Source organism: Halichoeres trimaculatus, unplaced genomic scaffold (genome assembly GCF_033239565.1).
Source record: "Halichoeres trimaculatus isolate MK-OKI-2021-1 unplaced genomic scaffold, fHalTri1.1 fHalTri1_scaffold_1, whole genome shotgun sequence".
Classification (NCBI taxonomy): Eukaryota; Metazoa; Chordata; class Actinopteri; order Labriformes; family Labridae; genus Halichoeres; species Halichoeres trimaculatus.
This window is the reverse complement of record NW_027437179.1, coordinates 38,744,567-38,763,568: the sequence shown is the minus strand read 5'-3', so window position 1 is coordinate 38,763,568 and position 19,002 is coordinate 38,744,567. Positions and strand designations below refer to the sequence as shown.

At 38.8% G+C, this 19,002-nt stretch overlaps 1 protein-coding gene across 1 annotated transcript in view; it reads left to right on the top strand.

The window, feature by feature from the left end:
• Positions 1–4,900: 4,900 nt before the first annotated feature.
• The window catches only part of lrig2 (leucine-rich repeats and immunoglobulin-like domains 2), a 33,811-nt gene continuing 19,709 nt past the window's right edge, over positions 4,901–19,002 (top strand). Inside the window, exons 1-10 of the mRNA XM_074672122.1 lie at positions 4,901–5,571; positions 6,388–6,462; positions 6,570–6,704; positions 9,292–9,435; positions 9,616–9,759; positions 10,011–10,154; positions 10,460–10,603; positions 14,584–14,664; positions 17,126–17,197; positions 17,334–17,402. Of these exons, the coding sequence (XP_074528223.1) occupies positions 5,384–5,571; positions 6,388–6,462; positions 6,570–6,704; positions 9,292–9,435; positions 9,616–9,759; positions 10,011–10,154; positions 10,460–10,603; positions 14,584–14,664; positions 17,126–17,197; positions 17,334–17,402 (1,196 nt within the window). The 5' untranslated portion in view covers positions 4,901–5,383. The remainder of the gene's footprint in view (positions 5,572–6,387; positions 6,463–6,569; positions 6,705–9,291; positions 9,436–9,615; positions 9,760–10,010; positions 10,155–10,459; positions 10,604–14,583; positions 14,665–17,125; positions 17,198–17,333; positions 17,403–19,002) is intronic.

The window sequence follows — 19,002 nt, the reverse complement described above, 5'->3', positions numbered from 1 at the left end:
ACTCTGGGCACACATGCCCTTTGTAAATAGGGAAATACAGTCTGTTGAAGACAGGCAGCATTAAGCCATGGGAGAAAAAGAGGAAGCAGCAGTTTCTGAAGAACTGAAGAGTCATTATCACCCTAAATGGCAGCAGAGGCTATTTTCTCAACTTCAACCACTTCAAAGAAAATGATGGCTTTGCCACAGACAGGAGGTGGCGTCAGACTCACAATATTTTTCCTGTACCAAGTTTGGGTTTCTTTTGTCTTGGGTTTTTTTCTACTCCTTTTCCTTTTTTTTCCTTTTTTTTTTTATTAAATAAATAAAAAAAATATTGCAATCTTTAAAACAAAGAGAGGAAACTCTGTATCTTTTTTAATAATATTTCGAAACAGGTGTTGCCTGTACTCATCTTAGTAACTTATAATTTTTAAACTGCACACTTATACAGTTTGCACTAACTTTACAAGATTCTGTTTTAAAGATTTGTGCTTTTGTATTGTTTGTTGGAAGCCTTTTTGTAATTTCTCATCCCCCCCCCCCCGACTTTCAGTAGTATACCCTGAGTTTAATACAGGAGCAGCGTAATGGGTGAGCCTAAGGTCCCAGGCCCGCTCCCTTTTCAACAGACCCACCCTAAGCTTATCTTTTAATTTTATTCTCTCTCTGTTTTTTTTTTGTTTTTGTTTTTTTTTTAAGAGTATTGTAATTTTTTTTCAATTTTTAGTGCTAGATCCTCTGTTTTTGTTGGAAATAAGATAACTGAGTTGCGAAACATTCATCTTCATGTGGGCTGGATCAGAACATTATTTTTGGGAGAGACTGTAGAAATTTATTTATTTTATTCAACTAGGGAGAATGTCCTTGCTCTTACAGCTTGTAATACACTGTAGCGGCCTACTGGTGCGTTAGAGCGCCACTCTCTGGTCAGTACCATGGAGAGCAACTGCAGGTAGATACATCTGTTCACTAAAGGGTTATAAAATTGCAATTAGAGGTGAAAAAAGCAACCGAATCTGGATTTGAAGCCACACAGTAGCATGTTGTCAGTGGGCTTTTATTAATAAATATAATTAAATTAATAATCTACAAACTTCTGTAACTTAAGGCCCAGCCAAAATTTGTCTGGCCCACCCAGAACTGAAATTCTGTCCCTGGTATAAGACTTAACAAATGTATTTCCAGAGAGAAATGGCCACATACAAGCTTAAAGCAGCAAAGCATATACGATGAGAGAAAACTTGATTTACACTCTTAAATAAACGCCACTTTAAATAAAGATATCAGAACTGTTGTAAAGAGCAATGAATGGATGGACTCAATCCTTTACCACTTAGTTGAATGCAAGGACGGAGCCAGGATTTCAGTTCTGGGTAGGCCAGACAAATATTGGCTGGGCCTTAAGTTACAAAAGTTTGATCATTAATTTAAACAATAAAAATGACTGTTTATATGTTACTATACGTGGTTATACAGTGGGTTTGGTTGCTGTTTTCAACTTTAATTTTCATTTTTTCGCATTGTAAGCTGTAAGAGGAGGACATATACCATGGTTAAATAAAATAAATAAAAATCTACAGTCTTCCCCAAAATAATGTAAAATAATTATCTGATCCTGCCCACATGAGGATGGATGTTTCATAACTTTTTTTTCCCAGCAGGCTTAAAAACATGACTCATTTTACAAAGACAGAGCATCTAATGCCAACAAAACAAACATGAAGCGGCAAAATTTTACCATGCTCTTTTAAACTGATTCCTTTGGGCGTACCCATAATGCCTCGAATGGTTAAATGTGTGTTAGATGAAGGTGTGTGACATCAGTTCCTTGACCTTAACCAGCCTGGTTACTTCTGCACACGCCTTGGCTTCACCAGTGAAATATGATTCAACGAAGGTAAATTGGCCAGTCTAAATATAATCAGTGGTTTGAATGGTGGAAATTTTTACCCTGACTTTTTTTATTCTTGGCAATTCAATAAAAGTTTAACAAGAAGTTTGACGGAGGATGCAGGAAGAAAAATGGAGGAGAAGTCTCTGCAGATGAACAGGCTGGGTGATAATGTTTGTCCCATGCATCTTGTATGAATCCAAGAAGAGTGAATAATAATAGGATGTATACAAACTTCTGCAGCTGAGGAAAGAACAACAAAAAGTGTGCACGTCCTGTTACGTGTTATATTCGTAATAATGCAAAACTGCTATCACAGGGATGTTTGATGTTGCTTTGGGTGTGGTTGCGGAGGCTTTTGCAGAGTTTGATGTTAGGACACCACCCTTCACCCCCCTTCTTCACCGACAGAAATAAATTTACGAAGTGACATTCAGGTATGAACAAGTAACTGCAGAAAAAAGCTGGGAAGAGGTGCCAAAAGTTTTAGTACCGACGCGGTCCAAATGCCCCACCTTCAATGACTGGGACTTGGCAAACTTTGCCATGTTTGACTCCACTTTCACACCGGTAAAAGTCAGTCAACTTCTCATATATGTTTGTTTATTTCCAGCTTGAAATTAGAACAACAGATTTCTGAGGAACTGGATGTATTTACCCACACCATCAGGGTGTTTCTTTATGGGGATGAAACAAAAACTGTCTGAGCATTGTGAGGGTTTAGGAAAGTTCTCAAATAGCTCTTCCTTCAAAGTAAAGAGTATTGTTAAGAAAGCAAACAGTTTTAACTTTTGTGGTTAACATCAGTACCTAACTCCTGACCCACAAGGAGACCTACAAACACTAACACACCAAGAGTAAAGAATGCCATCATCAAATTTGTGTCAGACAGTTACATAACTCTAAACACACACCAGCTGGACTTTAACAGCACTGAACACCGAAGATCAATGCATGCCTACCAGCTTTCCACACTTCATATCCTATTTATCAGTTTTATTTTGATTTGAAAGAAAATACCCCATAGTGCATTGAGAGTAAAACTTTTTATAACATTAAAGCATGTTGAATTTAGCTCAAGTGTGCAGTTGCACTATGCCTGCATGTGCATGCCTGCACAGATTAAAAACAAACAACTCAATCAGAAATACAGAAACCATTCCTCTGTATATGCTTTGTTCAAAGTCCCTTATTCTCCTCTCACCTGTTCAGGTTTGCCTTCAGGCAGGTGCCGACTACATGGAGAACACTCTGCGGTTTCTCCGTGTCCAGGCGGAGAGTTCGCTGATACTCTGGTGTTACTCTCCTCATCTTTGGCAAGTGGTCTGCTCCAGGGCTGTCAAAAACTCCTCCATACATGGCTGGTTCTCTGCTCGATTCCTCAAACTTGTAATAGACTTTTAGCCGAGTTGAGCCTAATATACCAGTGTTGCCAGTTTGTAATGTGCATTAGGAGTGGCTTTACCTACAAACACGTATTGGCAGTTTGTTTGCCAATAGGGGATAAAAACAAAACATTGTGGTAATCCTAGTTGACATTTCTTGCCTTTTTGGGTGTGACAGAAATTTGCATAAGAACAGATAACCTTTTGTTTTGCAGAATGAGACTAATATGGAAAGTATTTCAAGAAAACAGTGCAGCCATGCAAAAGGATGTTAACTATATAATAAAAAATGATAATAATGATAATGATAATAAAAATAATAATAATGATAATAAAAATAATAATAATAATAATAATAATAATAATAATAATAATATATATATATATATATATATATATATATATATATATATATATATATATATATATATATATATATATATATATATATATATATAAATCTTTAACAGAAAATTAGAGAGAAAAAAAATAATTTGAAAACCCTTTGTAGTTTTGGTATGTTGTACAAGGAATGTGCACTTATAAAAAGAAGACGATTTCATGATTGTGAGAATCCAGAAGACGATTAGGGCCACTAAAATAAATAAATAAAAATAAATAAATAGATAGATAGATAGATAGATAGATAGATAGATAGATAGATAGATAGATAGATAGATAGATAGATAGATAGATAGATAGATAGATTATTACATTAATGAATTATAATTAACTTTAAAAAACTCTGATATTTTTCTATTTCTTCTGATTTTTCTGAGAAAAAAAGTCTCAATTTTGAGATTAATGTCAGAAGTCTGACTTTCATCTCAGAATTCTGTTTTTTTCCTCAGAAAAATAAAGTTATAAAAAAATTGACATTTTTTTTCAGTGGATCTAATCCTCCTCTGTTTGATGCCAAAATGGCTATATTTATATCTATAACTTTTAATGTATGTATGCATACATGCACATATTTTAAATCCCTTTTTAGTTTTGATATGTTGTTCAAGGAATTTAGACAAATAAAAAGAAGACAAATTCATTATCGTGAGGATCCAGACGAGGATTAGGTCCACTGAAATAAATAAATAGATTAAAATAAATAAATAAATAAATAAATAAATAAATAAATAAATAAATAAATAAATAATTTTTAAAAAATCATTTTTTATTGTTATCATTTTTTTCTGAGAAAAAAGTCATAATTTCGAGATTTATGTCAGAATTCTGACTTTTATTTCAGAATTTATTATTATCATTATTATTTTAAAAAATATAGTAAAAAATAAAAATTGGACGTACTTTTTTTCAGTGACCTTTATCCTCCTCCGTATGATGCCATAATTACCCACATTTTTTTATTGGGTTAGTTGAGTTTCTTTAAAGATAAAGGTAATGACTACAGTCACAACAGGGACTACATGTCAATGTTCGAAACTATTTTTAAATTCCCATTTTCTACCACATGGCTGTGGAAAAAAACACACTTTTTCGTTAATAAACAGTTAAGAGAAAAAAAGTTTTTTGCAGTGTACAGTGGAGGCTGCCAGAAAAACATGTTTAATTTATATCCAATCATATCCCTGCAAATGTTTGACAAGCGTGCTCGCGGACCAATAGAATAATTCGAACTATGCTGGGAAGGGGCGGGATGTAAGATATCCTATGTCATCAACTCAAGACGCTTTGTTGTTCTTTTCGGGAGAGAAAACAGATAAATAAATCCAAGAAAGGGATCAGTGGAGTAAGATAATTCTTCATATGGCACTTTAAAGTCAAGAGCTAATCAGGTGTGGAGCCAAACGGATGTCACCTGGTGAAAAGTGGAGTATTTTGTGGACCAAACCAGCTCAGCGGTGAGCTAGCATTAGCCTCTCCGGGAGGAAGGAATTCCAGGCTCTGGGAAGAAGGGAAGAAATCTGTGCTGGGATGCCATACGCAAGTTGGGGAAACAGTATATTTAACAGTTCCGCCTGGAATCACGGCACTGGACCTTTAAGCAATGCCGCCTTTTGACTTATATCAACTTATAGAGAGAATTTGATAGTGGGTTTCTAACTGTTAAAGCACGAGTTTAGCGAGTTAGCCACGTAGCTACGCAGCCTTCAGTAGGAAGTCTTTTAAAATGGCGGAGGGTTGGCCCATTCCTCCGGCCCTCGTCTTCATGCTGCTGAGTTTGAGTGCTTGGGCTTACGGGTCTTGTCCTGCTCCATGCTCATGCTATCAGGGGCAGGATGAAGTCCATATTCTGGACTGCAACAGGAAAAAGCTGTCAGCAGCCCCTAATGACGCTCCAGAGGAGACAACACAAGTGTAAGTACTGATCCGGATGGACGCATATGTGCTGAAGTTTGTCCTTCCCTGAATCCTGAGCGCTGATTTGTTGATCAAACAAGGTGTGCACCAAAACAAAACAAGGGGCCACACTGTAACCACTTTATTCTTATTTTAAAATCTTACTTTAAAATAGTTAAACTCATTTTTCAATCTGATTGTGTTTGTGTGGGACATCTGCATTGTTTGTCTCAGATATTATTCAAATATAATAATACATATTAAATTTTATTCATGATTATATCTTTGTCATTTTCTTATTTATTAGTCATCTATCTATCCCTTAGCTACTCAAACTGTCATTAAAATACAAACAATTATAGCAACCATGTGCTAGTCCTTGTTAAAGCAAATGATGTTTGACACAACAGCCTAATATTATTATAAAGTGTACGTTTTGCTTGGAAAGTGTTGGTTAAACCCCTTTTTGTGATATTCCTGTCCCAATATTTTCAGATAAGATAAAAGTCAGGAAGAAAAATTGTCAAGAGCTCATCACTGTACATATCTTGCTCCTATGAAAATCTGTAATATTTATAATATTTTTTAAAAATATTTAGCAATATTTTTTTTAATTTTTCTACTTTTCCGTATTTCTTTAAATTTCTAATTTCAATTATTTTATTTTCTAATTTATTATCAGTATTCTATTTATTGTTATTGCATTATTGCACTTTTTTGTGAGCTGCTGTGAAAAAAAAAATCCACCAAGGGAGATCAATAAAAGAATATTCTATTCTAAGTGTTATTTTTTTGTTTTGATTATGTCACTTATGTGGATTTTTTTTATTTCAGCACCATGAACCACAATGACCTGACCACTTTCCCCTTCCTTGGAGACATATCCTCAAATGTCACCTCCCTGTCATTGTAAGTACAACAGAAAAGTCTTCATAGCAACATAAATAAGTCTTTCCTCATGGTGATCATTGTCATGGTGTGGAAAAACTAAATCCGTAATCTTGTGTTTGATTCAGGGTCCACAACCGGATCACAGAGCTGTCGATGAGTCAGCTGCAGCCGTATGTTTCACTGGAGACGCTGGACCTGACTTCAAACTCCATATCAGAACTTAAAGTGGGATCCTTCCCCTCCATGCAGCTGAAGTATCTGTAAGAAAACTCTCAATATTTATATAACCCTAAGGTTTTTTCACTAGAGGATCATTCAACAAGAATAATTTATCACCACAGGTTTTAAATTAAAGATAAAACCGCTAGGACTAAACCTGTTCAAGTACACAGAAAATGTTGAATGTAATCAATCAAATCACAAAAACACAAGGCTGTGCAGTGTGAGCATTTCACTTGCATATACCCGGGTAGAAAAAAATAAAAAGGGAGCACACTTGTCAGTACCGATTTCAACCCTTTCATTCGTATTTTGCCCCTAAAATAAATCAATAGATAGCGGCTCAAACTAAAGCAGCGGTTACCAAATTTTTCTGCAGGGCCCCCCTTTTTGAAAGCCCCCCTTCACATTCAGCACTCACATTGAAAGCTGCACCTATGCGTCTGTGTTCAACAAAAAGAAGGGATTTTCTTCAGTAAAGTGGGGATGTTCTGAAAAAATATGATGCATATATTTCTCCACTGTCTAAATCTAATAATGATCAGAGTTTTATCTTTGAAGAGCAGCAGGTTTTACGTGTGTCAATCACATCATTATTAATCTGCAGGTGAACCTAAAAGGGTCTCGACTTTGTAAATATTTCAGTCAAAGACCTTAAAGGTCCCATATTCTGCTCCTTTTCTGCTGTTTAATATGGATCGTTGATGTCTTCATGAAATGGTAGTAACATGTTTTGGTCCAAAAAGCCAATAAACCAAGCACAGCAGCATTGTTTCCAGGCTCTCATAGCCCCTCTGTTCAGAACGCTCTGATTTAGTGGGCGTGGCCTCCATATGTAATGAGCCACCGCTGATACCGCCCCGCTCTTCTGCGTCACTGAGAGCGGCGCCACGAGCTCCGAGCGCACAATGTTTAGAAAACAGCGAAGCTCGTTTACCGTAACATTACAGGCTAAAACAACAGGCTAACCGCAGCTAAAGTTAGCATCCTGAAGCTAACACAGAGACAGGGGGGACACTGAGGAAAAGCTCTTACATCTGCTCCATGGATGGTTGGTAATGCGCCTGGATTCAGGACCAGTCTATTTGCTAGCCCTCTGTTGTACTGTCCAAAGTTGGAAAAGCAGTCGGCCGTGAAGTGACTAGCACACACATGCACAGTTTTACTGAGTGTAGCTGGAACATTTCCCTGATAAATGAACTCTAGCGACTTAGTCTTGTCTTCTTCTGAGATGGGAAGCTTATGCATGGAACTGTATGGCAGTTTACAGCCAAAAACAGAGGGTATCTGCTCCGGTGCACCAATCAGGTCAGACTTGCTCCTGATTGGTCAAAAAAGAGAATCCCTGACGTTGGCAAACCCCTGAAATTCCAAACAGCTCATTTTAGGTCAGGATTTTACATTCAAAAGCACTACTAATTACAGGTTTGATCATTAAATATCACATTTTGTGGGCTGGGAGGAAAGCCAAAGACTCTCAAATTTCACCGAAAGACTAAATAAAGTGGGACCTTTAATCAAACTCCTGAAAAGTGACAGATAGAAAGCGGTTTCAACGTTTACTGACAAGCAGTCTAATTTGAATTCAACTCTTTACGCAGTTGATTCAGACCTTAAGGAACATGTGTCCATCAAGGTGCTGGATATCAAAGATGAAGAACATTCAGTGACATTCTAGTTTCTGTTGTTTCATCAGTGAACTGTAAATTATGCTGCACTCACACAGAGTCAGCTGCGGTAAAAATGATGCGCAATAGCGGGGAGAAAAATTCAAATTTGTCTTTTTTAAGATCGTCCACGAAGCAGAACTCTATTTATCGCCCAGGCCTACATTTAGCTGCAGCCTTGCTGCCCCCCCTGCAATACCTCCATACCCCCCCTAAGGGGCGCCACCCCCAGTTTGGGAACCACTAAACTAAAGTAAGAATTTTGCTCATCTGTTTACATATTGAAAAATCTCCTACAACTTTTTTTTCTCATAAACAATCTGCAAAGCACAGACCTCTTGTGATGACATCTCAAACGCACAAGCTCATTCACTGACATAGCTAGCTGTTATCAGTTTGGAGCGTCGCAGGAAAGTTAACTGACGTTGTGTTTGGTGGAAAATGAAAAAAATCAAGTTGTATTTCAAAGTGGAACCAAGGAGGGAGAGGAAATTGGTCTGAGTAGATGTGGGATAACTGACAGTGTCGAGCCAGAGGAGGTAGCAACAGTTGGCGTCAGCACTACTGTCACCGACAGTGCTAGCAAAGTTTACAAATTTATTTATTTATTTTTTTCTATTTTTTTACAATTTTTTTCCCTTTTTTTTCTTTTTTCCTTTTGTCCTTTTTTTTCCTTTTGTCCTTTTTTTTCCTTTTTTCCTTTTTTTTTCTTTTTTCCTTTTTTTTTCTTTTTTTTTTCTTTTTTTTCCTCGTGAAAAAAGAAAAAAAAAAACGTCAGAAGCAGGCAGGTTACGGTGTATGTTGTTTGAGTGTTAACAATATAATAATATAATTTTGTCTGTAAGAGAGCATCTTGTGTTTTAAAAGACTTCATAGATATTATGCAAACATCACACAGGACAACAGAGTCATCTATTCTTCATGGTTTTTGTTATAATGTCTCTGCTCTTCTTTGTCGCAGGAATCTGAGTAACAATAAGATCAGCGTCCTTGAGCCCGGCTGCTTTGAAAACATCTCCAGCTCTCTGTTGGTGCTGAAGCTGAACAGAAACAGATTAGTTGTGCTGCCATCCAAAGTCTTCAGACTTCCCCAGCTCCAGTTCCTGTAAGTATCACATGAAAGGCTTCTGATGCACTCCCAAAATTAAATAAACAGAAAGTGAGACTCATTTTGTGTTGGCGGATGAATTCGTTTGGCTAAATGTTGGGTAAAGCTGTCTCCACAGTTTGTTCTTGTTGTTTATATTTACGTGAAGACTCAAAATGAGGAAACCTGTCTTTGCAGTGAAATGAAGCGTAATAAGATCAAGATAGTGGACAGCCTCACATTCAAAGGGATGGACTCTCTGAAGTCTCTGAAGATGCAGAGGAACGGCATCACCAAACTCATGGATGGAGCCTTTTTCGGGCTGAACAACATTGAAGAACTGTGAGTGAACTGTGATAAACTCAGCTGTTACAGAACAGTAGTGTGGTAATGTGTTTGAAAATGAGGCAGGGAGGAAACACACAAAGCTGGGAGAAAGAAACAGTTTGTATCAGTATAATGTTTACATATTCATTAGACTGTCTGTCCTGTTATCTCTGGCTCTTTAAGCGCATTAATTAGAAAAAAGAAACAATTAACATAATGAGATTTGTTCTTGTTAATGCCTTTTTGTTTTCCCATCTGCGTCTCAGAGAACTGGAGCACAACAACTTAACCGAGGTCGCCAAAGGTTGGCTGTATGGCCTGCGCATGCTGCGTGTGCTGCGGGTCAGCCAGAATGCTGTCGGCATCATCCGACCGGACGCCTGGGAGTTTTGCCAAAAGCTGGAAGAACTGTGAGTGTTTTTGCTTCCTGGCAAAAAAAAAATCCCGACACAGCTGAGAGTCCCCTCTTTCTTTTATCAGCCCAGGGCTCTTAAACTCATTGTGCATGCTCAGAGATATTACAATTATCTTGTTTTAGTACTGTTTCGCCCCAGGTGAAAGTACTGGATGTGCTTTTTAGACAATTTTCTCACAATTTCCAGCATTTTGAGCATCTTTCTTGGATGTAACAGTGCATTAGCACATTAGCACACTAGATTACCCTGCTGGTAATATGACAGCAGCCTGAGCTTATCTTTGTGGTTGTTTCCTGCAGAGACCTGTCCTTCAACCATCTCACCAGACTGGAGGAGACAGCCTTTGTGGGATTAGGGCTCCTGGAGAATCTGAACCTGGGAGAAAACTCCATCAGTCATTTAGGCGAAGGCGTGTTTGGTGGCTTGGCAAGTCTTCGCACCTTGTAAGTACTACCTTAAAAAAACAAAACCTATCCTGAAATTCCTCACCTGTTTGATCTGATAAAGAAGTGGTGCGAGGCTTTATGTGTGAAAAATAAACAAGTCCTGACTTGTCCTTGGCTCTGTGCATCCTCATGAAGGCTGGTAACGACAGTAGGTGCTTTAGTTTCTCTCTTCATGTGTAGCCTCCCTCCTGTCTTTGTTTTAATCCTTTAGACCAATAGCAGTAGCCATCACATTTAGTCTCAGTCCCTTTATTGTCTTTTTAGTCTTTTAATCCCACTCGTCATTAGTCATATGTTTAGCGTTAGATCCAGCTGTCTGTTGTGTAATCTCCAGTCTGTTCTCTTTGTTTTGTGTCCGATTCAACCTCCAGCCATCACAGCACAAAACATGATTTAGAATATTAAAACAGACCACCAAAGAGTCCTTTCCCTAAATGAAAATCACAGCCACTCATCTTAAAGTGCCCGCTTTACTATTTTTCCACTAAGGCACATTTTTTGCTTCCTGTTGTCATAAATCAGAACACTCCTGCAGGTAAAGATGGTAAGTCTTGGCTCTGTCCATTTGCATGGCTGATTGATGACTGAAGTATCAAGGACAGAGGACAGACCTGTTGGTTAGTCACAGTTTATGTAACACCGTTAAATTAGATCACAGCATCTGCAGGCAAACAATATCTAATGTGTTTCTGAGCAGAGCTAGAAAGACCAGCTGTCGCTCCTCTGTGCAGGTTTACATCCACATGCCTGGGCTGGTTTCGAGGTTTTATAGTTTAATACACAGCATCTATAAAACTCCATTTAATCCAACCACACTGCGCTATAAGACTGTCTGACATCTGCGCTCGTTTGCATCCAGGTAGTGGTGCATCAGTAGCCAAAAATCCCAGAACACTCCCATTATATAATTCTACCTCTTTGTTGGCACCGCCTGAATTTTTTTTTTTTTAGTTATTATACGTTTGATGCCGTTTAAGGAAGGTGACAGGAAGGACGGGTTTTGATAGTGGTTTGTTGCCAGGAGAAAACGGTAAGGATTAGAGACATGAAGAGACACACGGACTCGTCTGGTCTTTGATTAAATAAAGAAAGACATCCGAGGATCTTTGAGTTTGGTTTTTAACAGCTGATGAGTAAAAACACTCAGGTTAGTCGCTGATGAGAGGGTGAAAGACGTGGTCAGTTGATGAAACTTATAAATGTCTATTGATGTAACTAATGTTTCTCATCAAAAATCTGATATTATGCAAAAAAAGTTCCCAAAAGTGTGATTTTATCAGTCAACTACATTGTAAATATAAATTTAAGATGATTTTAAAACAAACTGACCCAGAAATAGAGAGAAAACATTGACATCAGACTCAAACATAGTACAAATTATTGATACTCCCTGACCACCTGAGGGCCCCACAGCCTTTAGAAGATTTCAAAAGAAATCTCAAAACTCATCTTTTTAAAAAAGCTTTTAGCTAGTTGGCAGTTTTAACTCCTAGAATCTATTTTTAGATAGGATTTCTTAAGGTGTCTTAATTGTTTTTAAATTGCTTTTAAATTTGTTTTAATTTGTGTCCTATTCTTATTCTTTTTCTGTAGCACTTTGAGATTGTGTAAATGTAAAGTGCAATATGAATAAAATGCATTATTATTATTATCATTATTATTATACGGAAATGCTGTTTTAGCTCCTCCATTCCTTGGACAATTGTTTGCACTCCTCACTCTGATTTGAAATAATATTTTACTGTTTAAAGTATTTGAAAAAACAGCAATACTGCACTTATTTGTTTGACAATAACCCTGAATACCTGTAGTGGAAGCCTCCAACATGGCAGCTCTCAAGTTGATGAAGTCAAGCTAAAAACACTTTATTTCAGCGTCATGCATACATGCAAAATTATTCATCTCTTTATGGAAACGCGCAGACGAACAGGTGCTCTTGGTGTCTGAAGTACAAATATACTGATACAGTTGGTCTTTGAGTAAAGTTCTGTTCCTACGACTCGTCGTAACCCAAAATTTCACAAGTCGGACTTTTATCCTAAATACCCTTTAAATCTCTTTATAACTATCCAAATACTAGAGATAGACTGATATGGATTTTTCAGGGCAAATCAAGGAGGCAGATAACCGATATTTGAAGCTGATATTAATTTGCAGTCAAAGTGAAAATATTGGTGTCAAAATTTTGAACAATACAAACTCCAACACTTAACTTCATTCAAAAACCTTTAAGCATGAGTTTATTAAACAGCTCCCAGGCTCAGCAGCATGTTTTATAAAGTTAAATAAAAACTTTAAAAAATAAATAAATAGCTTAAGTTTTCTACAGTAAATAAAGTTTTCCAAAGTTTGAATGTAACTGCAAAAAATGTAATTACTGCACTGCTGATTGGCTGTTTCCCAAGCCATGGCTCTGCTTGTAGCCAATCAGATGGTACTGTGGATGGGACAGTGCTGGGGGTTCCATAGTGACCGCAGACAGCTGAGCAGCTGCATCAGAGCTGCAACAACATAGTTTTAAATTTGTTTCTTATCGGCCGTTGGAGTAAAAAAAGGCAGATGCCGATATGCTTCAAAATGCCAAATATCAGCATCGGCTGATAATTGGTCTATCCCTACCTAATACTTGTATTATACTTCATATTCATAGGACAAGAGTACAGACAATTAAAAGAGACATTTCAATTAAAATAGAATTATTATATAATGTAATAAAATACAGTAAAATAAATTAAAATGAAACTTACCATCACAAATACAGGTGGAACTAGAGAAAAGCTACACAGCTGCACCGAAACTGCACATTGTAAATGTCGCTTAACGCAGTGGAAAAAGTCACACAGGGAGACTTTTCAATGTAAATGTTTTTCAAAACATCCTGTTTTATCATAAATTATATTAAGAAAACTCAAAAAAACTGACTGTGTCTCATATCCTTGGCGACTAATATTTGGGATTTTACAGCACTTGTTGTATTTATGTGGTTTCACCATATGCCAATTTAATGTGGCTGATTCTTTATGCTGACTACACATTGTAACAAACATCTAACATGTTTTTTTAACAAGTTTTGAAAAGTTTTGGTGTTCATTCTGCTTGTAGGTTTAAGATATTGAGCATGATGCAGGGATAAACTTATAAAATCAGAACATAACAAAAGCAGCCGTGGCTTTGTCAGAGAAAGGTTATCAGGAATGATTTTAATGGGCTTAAACACTGTTAAGTGTTGTGCTCTGCCTCGTTTATTGCCATGGGATTAATGCCAGATAATAGAAGTTATCTGTTTCCACAGAGCTGTTCATGAACCTCATATCAGTGCCACAGAATAAGTTGTTTACAACTCTGTTATAAAGCTGCCACTCTCGTCTCTTTCCATTTGGAGAAGTTTGCTCTCAACCGTATTAATGCTGCTACGCTAGCTTTGAAAACAGTGCAGCTGTGGCTTCGAATATCATCGGAAAGAGTCTGTTTGGGATTCATTATTGGCCACACAGAGTTCTGCTTGATCCTCTGAGCTGCAGGGAGAAAGAAAGAAAGAAAGGGGTCATGTTTGGGAGCTTGACCATCCTGGGAGCTTTCATGGGAGAGGAGGATCGGAGAGTGCCGCAGCTCTTTGAGAGGTGGCCAGGCATGAGGAAAGAGAAACAAAGGAGCCCATGACCCATCCTGCAAACACAAGGCCCCTCCGGGTTTCCAGCGCACCCATGAACTGTCCCAGTGCTAAACAGAGCCAATTAATTTCCCCTCATCAGAGCAGCGTGGGCAGCGAGCTGTGACACACTGTGGAACTACGGTGTCTCAGATAGTTAGTCTCTGAACTGAGATTCACTGCCGCTGCCAAACTCAGTGCAGATAATGTGCCCCCGATGCGCTTTTTCAAAGTAAACTTTTCACAGTGGAACAGCACATTATCAGTGTGTGTGTTTGTGTGTGTGTCAGGAGTGTTTATAGTCTCAAATGTGACGGTTGTTTTTCAGGGATATCCGCAACAATGAAATCTCCTGGGCCATCGAGGACTCCATCGGTGTGTTTGAGGGGATGAAGAAGCTGAACACGCTGTAAGAGCACTTACACACACACACACAAATATATGATGCTCTAGAGTTTTAAGGTTAATGCAGGTTAAAAAGTAGTGCACATGGAGAGTTTTTATTTCTAATAATTAATTGACAACACTTCCTATCCAAACCTAAGACTTTCCACAGGATGCAGCCCTCTGAACAGATATGTGTAGTAGCTGCAGACAGATCAGCAGGGTCAGTAGCGTAACTTAGTGGGTGTGTAGGAAGTGTAGTGTGTCAGTGTTGGTGGAAAAGCTGGATAAAGAAACCGAACAAGGAGCTCCAGCAGCTCTTACAGCAAATCAGAGCTTTGGAGGCCAGGTGCTTCCCTGACCGGCCAGTTCCTGTCCTTCAGCACAAGAGGCCAGAGAGCCGTCACAGCTCAGCGAGGTGTTTGGAAATGTCCAGACAACGTGGTTATAAAACATAAAGAGTGTGTGACAATAAAACCTGAGTGTAAATATTTATCCTCCATAAGCACAAAGAGATAAAAGCTGAGAGAGTCTGTGTGCTCGATGTGCTAGCAGTGATAGCACAAGCTAATTTGACACTTTAGTTATCCAGATTAGGGCTGCAACGAACGGATTATTTTAGTAATCGATTACTCTGATGATTATGTTTGCGATTAAAGCTATGGTCTACGATCTGAAAACTAGTTTGGCTGATGAGACACATTTGAAAAATGCAGCCTGGGTTACCTTTCTAGGCATGTCTTCACCAGCTCACTTTACAATGCTAAAGATGTGAGGCTAACTTATGCTAACATCTATTGACAGAGCGTCAGTCTTCAGTCCCAAATCCCTCTGCAGCTTTTTCCACCGGTCCCCCCGTTTTCTTCCCTTTGCTGTGGAGGGTAACAGTAACAGCTTCCTGGTTTCGGTCTGCTCCGGCTCCATGACGCTTCGGTAGCTGAGCAGCTAGCTGACGTGAGAGGGGTAGTGGGGAAGGATGAGGCAGGACCACGTGCGGGACGGTGCGGAGCAGGGGGGGGACAGCAGATTGGATGCATGTTTTTGCACGCACAAACAAGAAATAAGGGGAACGCCGGTTTGGATTGGTCAATTATTATGCCATTGTGCAGCTGATGGACTGAATGGATTTTTTTCATTCTTTTTGCTTTTTATATTGCGTAGATCGGACCATTACGGCTTCATAAACAGGGTTATTGAAAATTATCAAGCTTCCAAATCATAGACCATAGCTTTAATCGATGAATCGGGAAAAAAACGTATGAGAAAGCTTAAAAGTAAAATTTGCAAAACCTAATGTGTCGATATTTTAGTTGATGACTAGTGTTTGCTTAGAGATATATTCAAAGAAACAAATATATGAACATAGTTTAAGCTGAGTAGATACTAAATTTATAAAGTATAACAAATGCAATGAATGTATTGTCACATGAAGAATCATCAGTATGGGCAAAATAATAAAAAAATGTATTGTTATGTGGTCAGTTTAAGAACTAAGTGGGGCCAAAAAGGCCAATAAATACCACTATTTGTAGCAGCTAACGCTAATGCTAACATTAGTTTAATGAACTCCTTGTGGTTTCAAACAGGATGACGATTTAATAAAAAGACAAAACGAGTCCTAAAAGAAAACCATGCATTTCACAGCATATGAAAGGAGTGTATGTGGGATTTTGTAGCTACTCACCTCGCTGTTGAGCTCCCCGGCTCGTCATCTATGAGCCCAGCATGTTTGCGTTAAAAGTGCTGGATCACTGCAGCCGTACTGTCGTGCCATGCTAGGTCATTTTTGTCAATTAACACGCTGTGAGCTTTTGTGTGTGAAATACTCCCAAGCTCTGGAGTTTTTTGGACGAACAGCTCTACCATTATTTGCGTGTTTACTTGTTTCCCTCACCTGCCGGCTCGGCTTCTCCTCTGCCACGCTGATCTGTTTACATATGACACATTCAGCCCCACAGCCCAGGTAATCTACACTCCAGTCCAGTAGGTGGCGGTAATGCAACTTGAGCTAGTTGCTAACCGCTAAATAATCCGACAAAAAGGAAGAAGACAAATAAACTGAAGAGAAACAAATACAGTAATGACGCAGCACAGTATATCGATCGATTTTTATAGGTCTTATCGATGTGTCGTTGCAGCCTTAATTCAGATTGATGCGTTGAACACCACAGGTTACACGCTGGCACATCAGATTTGCTTTGTTGATGAAGAAGAAGAGTCCATAACAAAAACCAGCAGCATCTTGTTAGCTAATAAAAGGCTCCTTCTTGTGTTTACACTGAAAGAAAACAGTGGAATCTATCAGCTTTGTCGAGTTACAGGTTTTATTTGTTGTGGAAATCATTCAGGTTCATTCTGACCTGTGTTTCTGACCAGTCAGACGTCTTAATCTCACCTCCACTGAAGCTGCTGACGGAGTAGGCAATAAGTCCTAACCCACCATCAGGCTTTGTGGCATCTGTCATAACACATAATCTCATTTCCAGAATCCTCCAGAGGAACAAAATCAAATCCATCACCAAGAAAGCGTTCGAGGGCCTGGACGAGCTGGAGCACCTGTGAGTGAACACACAGACACAATCGTCAGAGTCCTCAAGAGGATCTGAAAGAGTATAGATGGCTTTATAGAAACTCCAGGACACCTTCAAACCACATTAAAGGTTTGTCTTCTTTGTGTGTCCGTCCTCTCTGCAGGGATCTCAGCAAGAACGGCATCATGTCCATACACCCCGAGGCGTTGTCCCACATGAAACTCAAAGTGTTGTAAGTAAACCTTAAACAAATCCAACAACCTTTAGAGGCAGAATGTGAGTTCATGATGTTTCTGATTCATCATTTTATGTAAGAGTGATCATGCTGGTTAAGTAACACAGTCATTAAAGGATATAGTGAGGATTAGAGGTCCTGATTGTATAATTATGACAAAGTCTTCAGCTCTGCGTTGTTCAACTTGTTGATCGGCTGGGGTTTAAGGGATGGATAAGGAGCAGCACAGCTTCACTTCAGCCTCTTTTTTTTTAAAGAAAAGGAGGTCATATCCGACTCTTTAGATGTTGGTATGCTTTTGCCCAAGCAGATATTTTCTTCTTCAAAGTTTTATTAATTCAAACTCAAGATTAATACAAAAGTCTAGTTGTGACATTTTTTTTCTCCAAGTATAACAAAACTTGTCTCTCAAAAACAAACAATAAAACAGTTACAAACACCAGACACCCTCTTAGCCTCTCATCCTCTGACCCAACCACCTTAAAGTGATACTCCGGGATGGAACAAGTTGGGTCCTATCACAAGGTTTAGGGCAGAAATTACCCCTACAGCAGTGTTTTTGTGCAGAAGAAGCCCAGAGCGCTCGCACCAAACACCCCCTCCCTGCTCCTCTGCCGGTTTCCTCTGCACTCAGACGGGGCCATATTTTACTTGACCAAAAACACAAATAAACGGACTCCCACTGAAAAATCTGATATCGGTCTGCATTCATGCTTTATTTAGAGAATTTACTTTCACACAAAAACACCGCTAAATAAGGCTCTAGGTCTCATTGTGTCTCTTCGTCCTGGCAGACTACCTGCGTTTGTTTATATCTGGCACGTCACGTGTGCGTGGACTGATACACTAAGCAGCGAGCACCTCGTAGCCAGCTGTGGCTCTGCAGCGGAGGTAGCGCTGTTTTACGACACGATGAGAACTAGAGCCTTATTTAGCGGTGTTTTTGTGTGAAAGTAACGCGCTGAAAATTCTCTAAATAAAGCGTGAATAGAGACGTCCAGACCCATATCAGATTTTTTTGGGTGGGAGTCCGTTTATCTGTGTTTTTTGGTCAAGTAAAATATGGCCCCGTCTGAGTGCAGAGGAAACCAGCAGAGGAGCAGGGAGGGGGTTTTGGGCTTCTGCTGCACAAAAACACTGCTGTAGGGGTAATTTCTGCCCTAAACCTTGAGATAGGACCCAACTTGTTCCATCCTGGAGTATCACTTTAACATTCATCATAAGTGGGGTCAACCTCAGGGAATAAACAAACAAGTTTGGTTTTAGAAATATAAATTTTGATTAACTACTTTGGATTATAAAAGAGTGTCTCTGGCACATATTAAAGAAGAGCGTATGCGTCTGAGGATTGATTCCCATGTGTTATCTGTAAAACTGGAATTCAGATCCTGCCCCTGAGCAGTTCTGATTGCTACCAAAGGAGGGCAGTATGTCGTAATAATGAGGTTCAAGCAGAGATTTTTTGTGATCCAGCTTCAAAGCTTCAGCCTCAACATCTGCCTCAGGCAACCGTCCTTCAAGCCTCTGAGAGAAAACACGGAAAGACTGAGTCCAGCGCCTTTTTGTGGTTCTGGCCGGCCCAGTTTAAAGCCTTTCT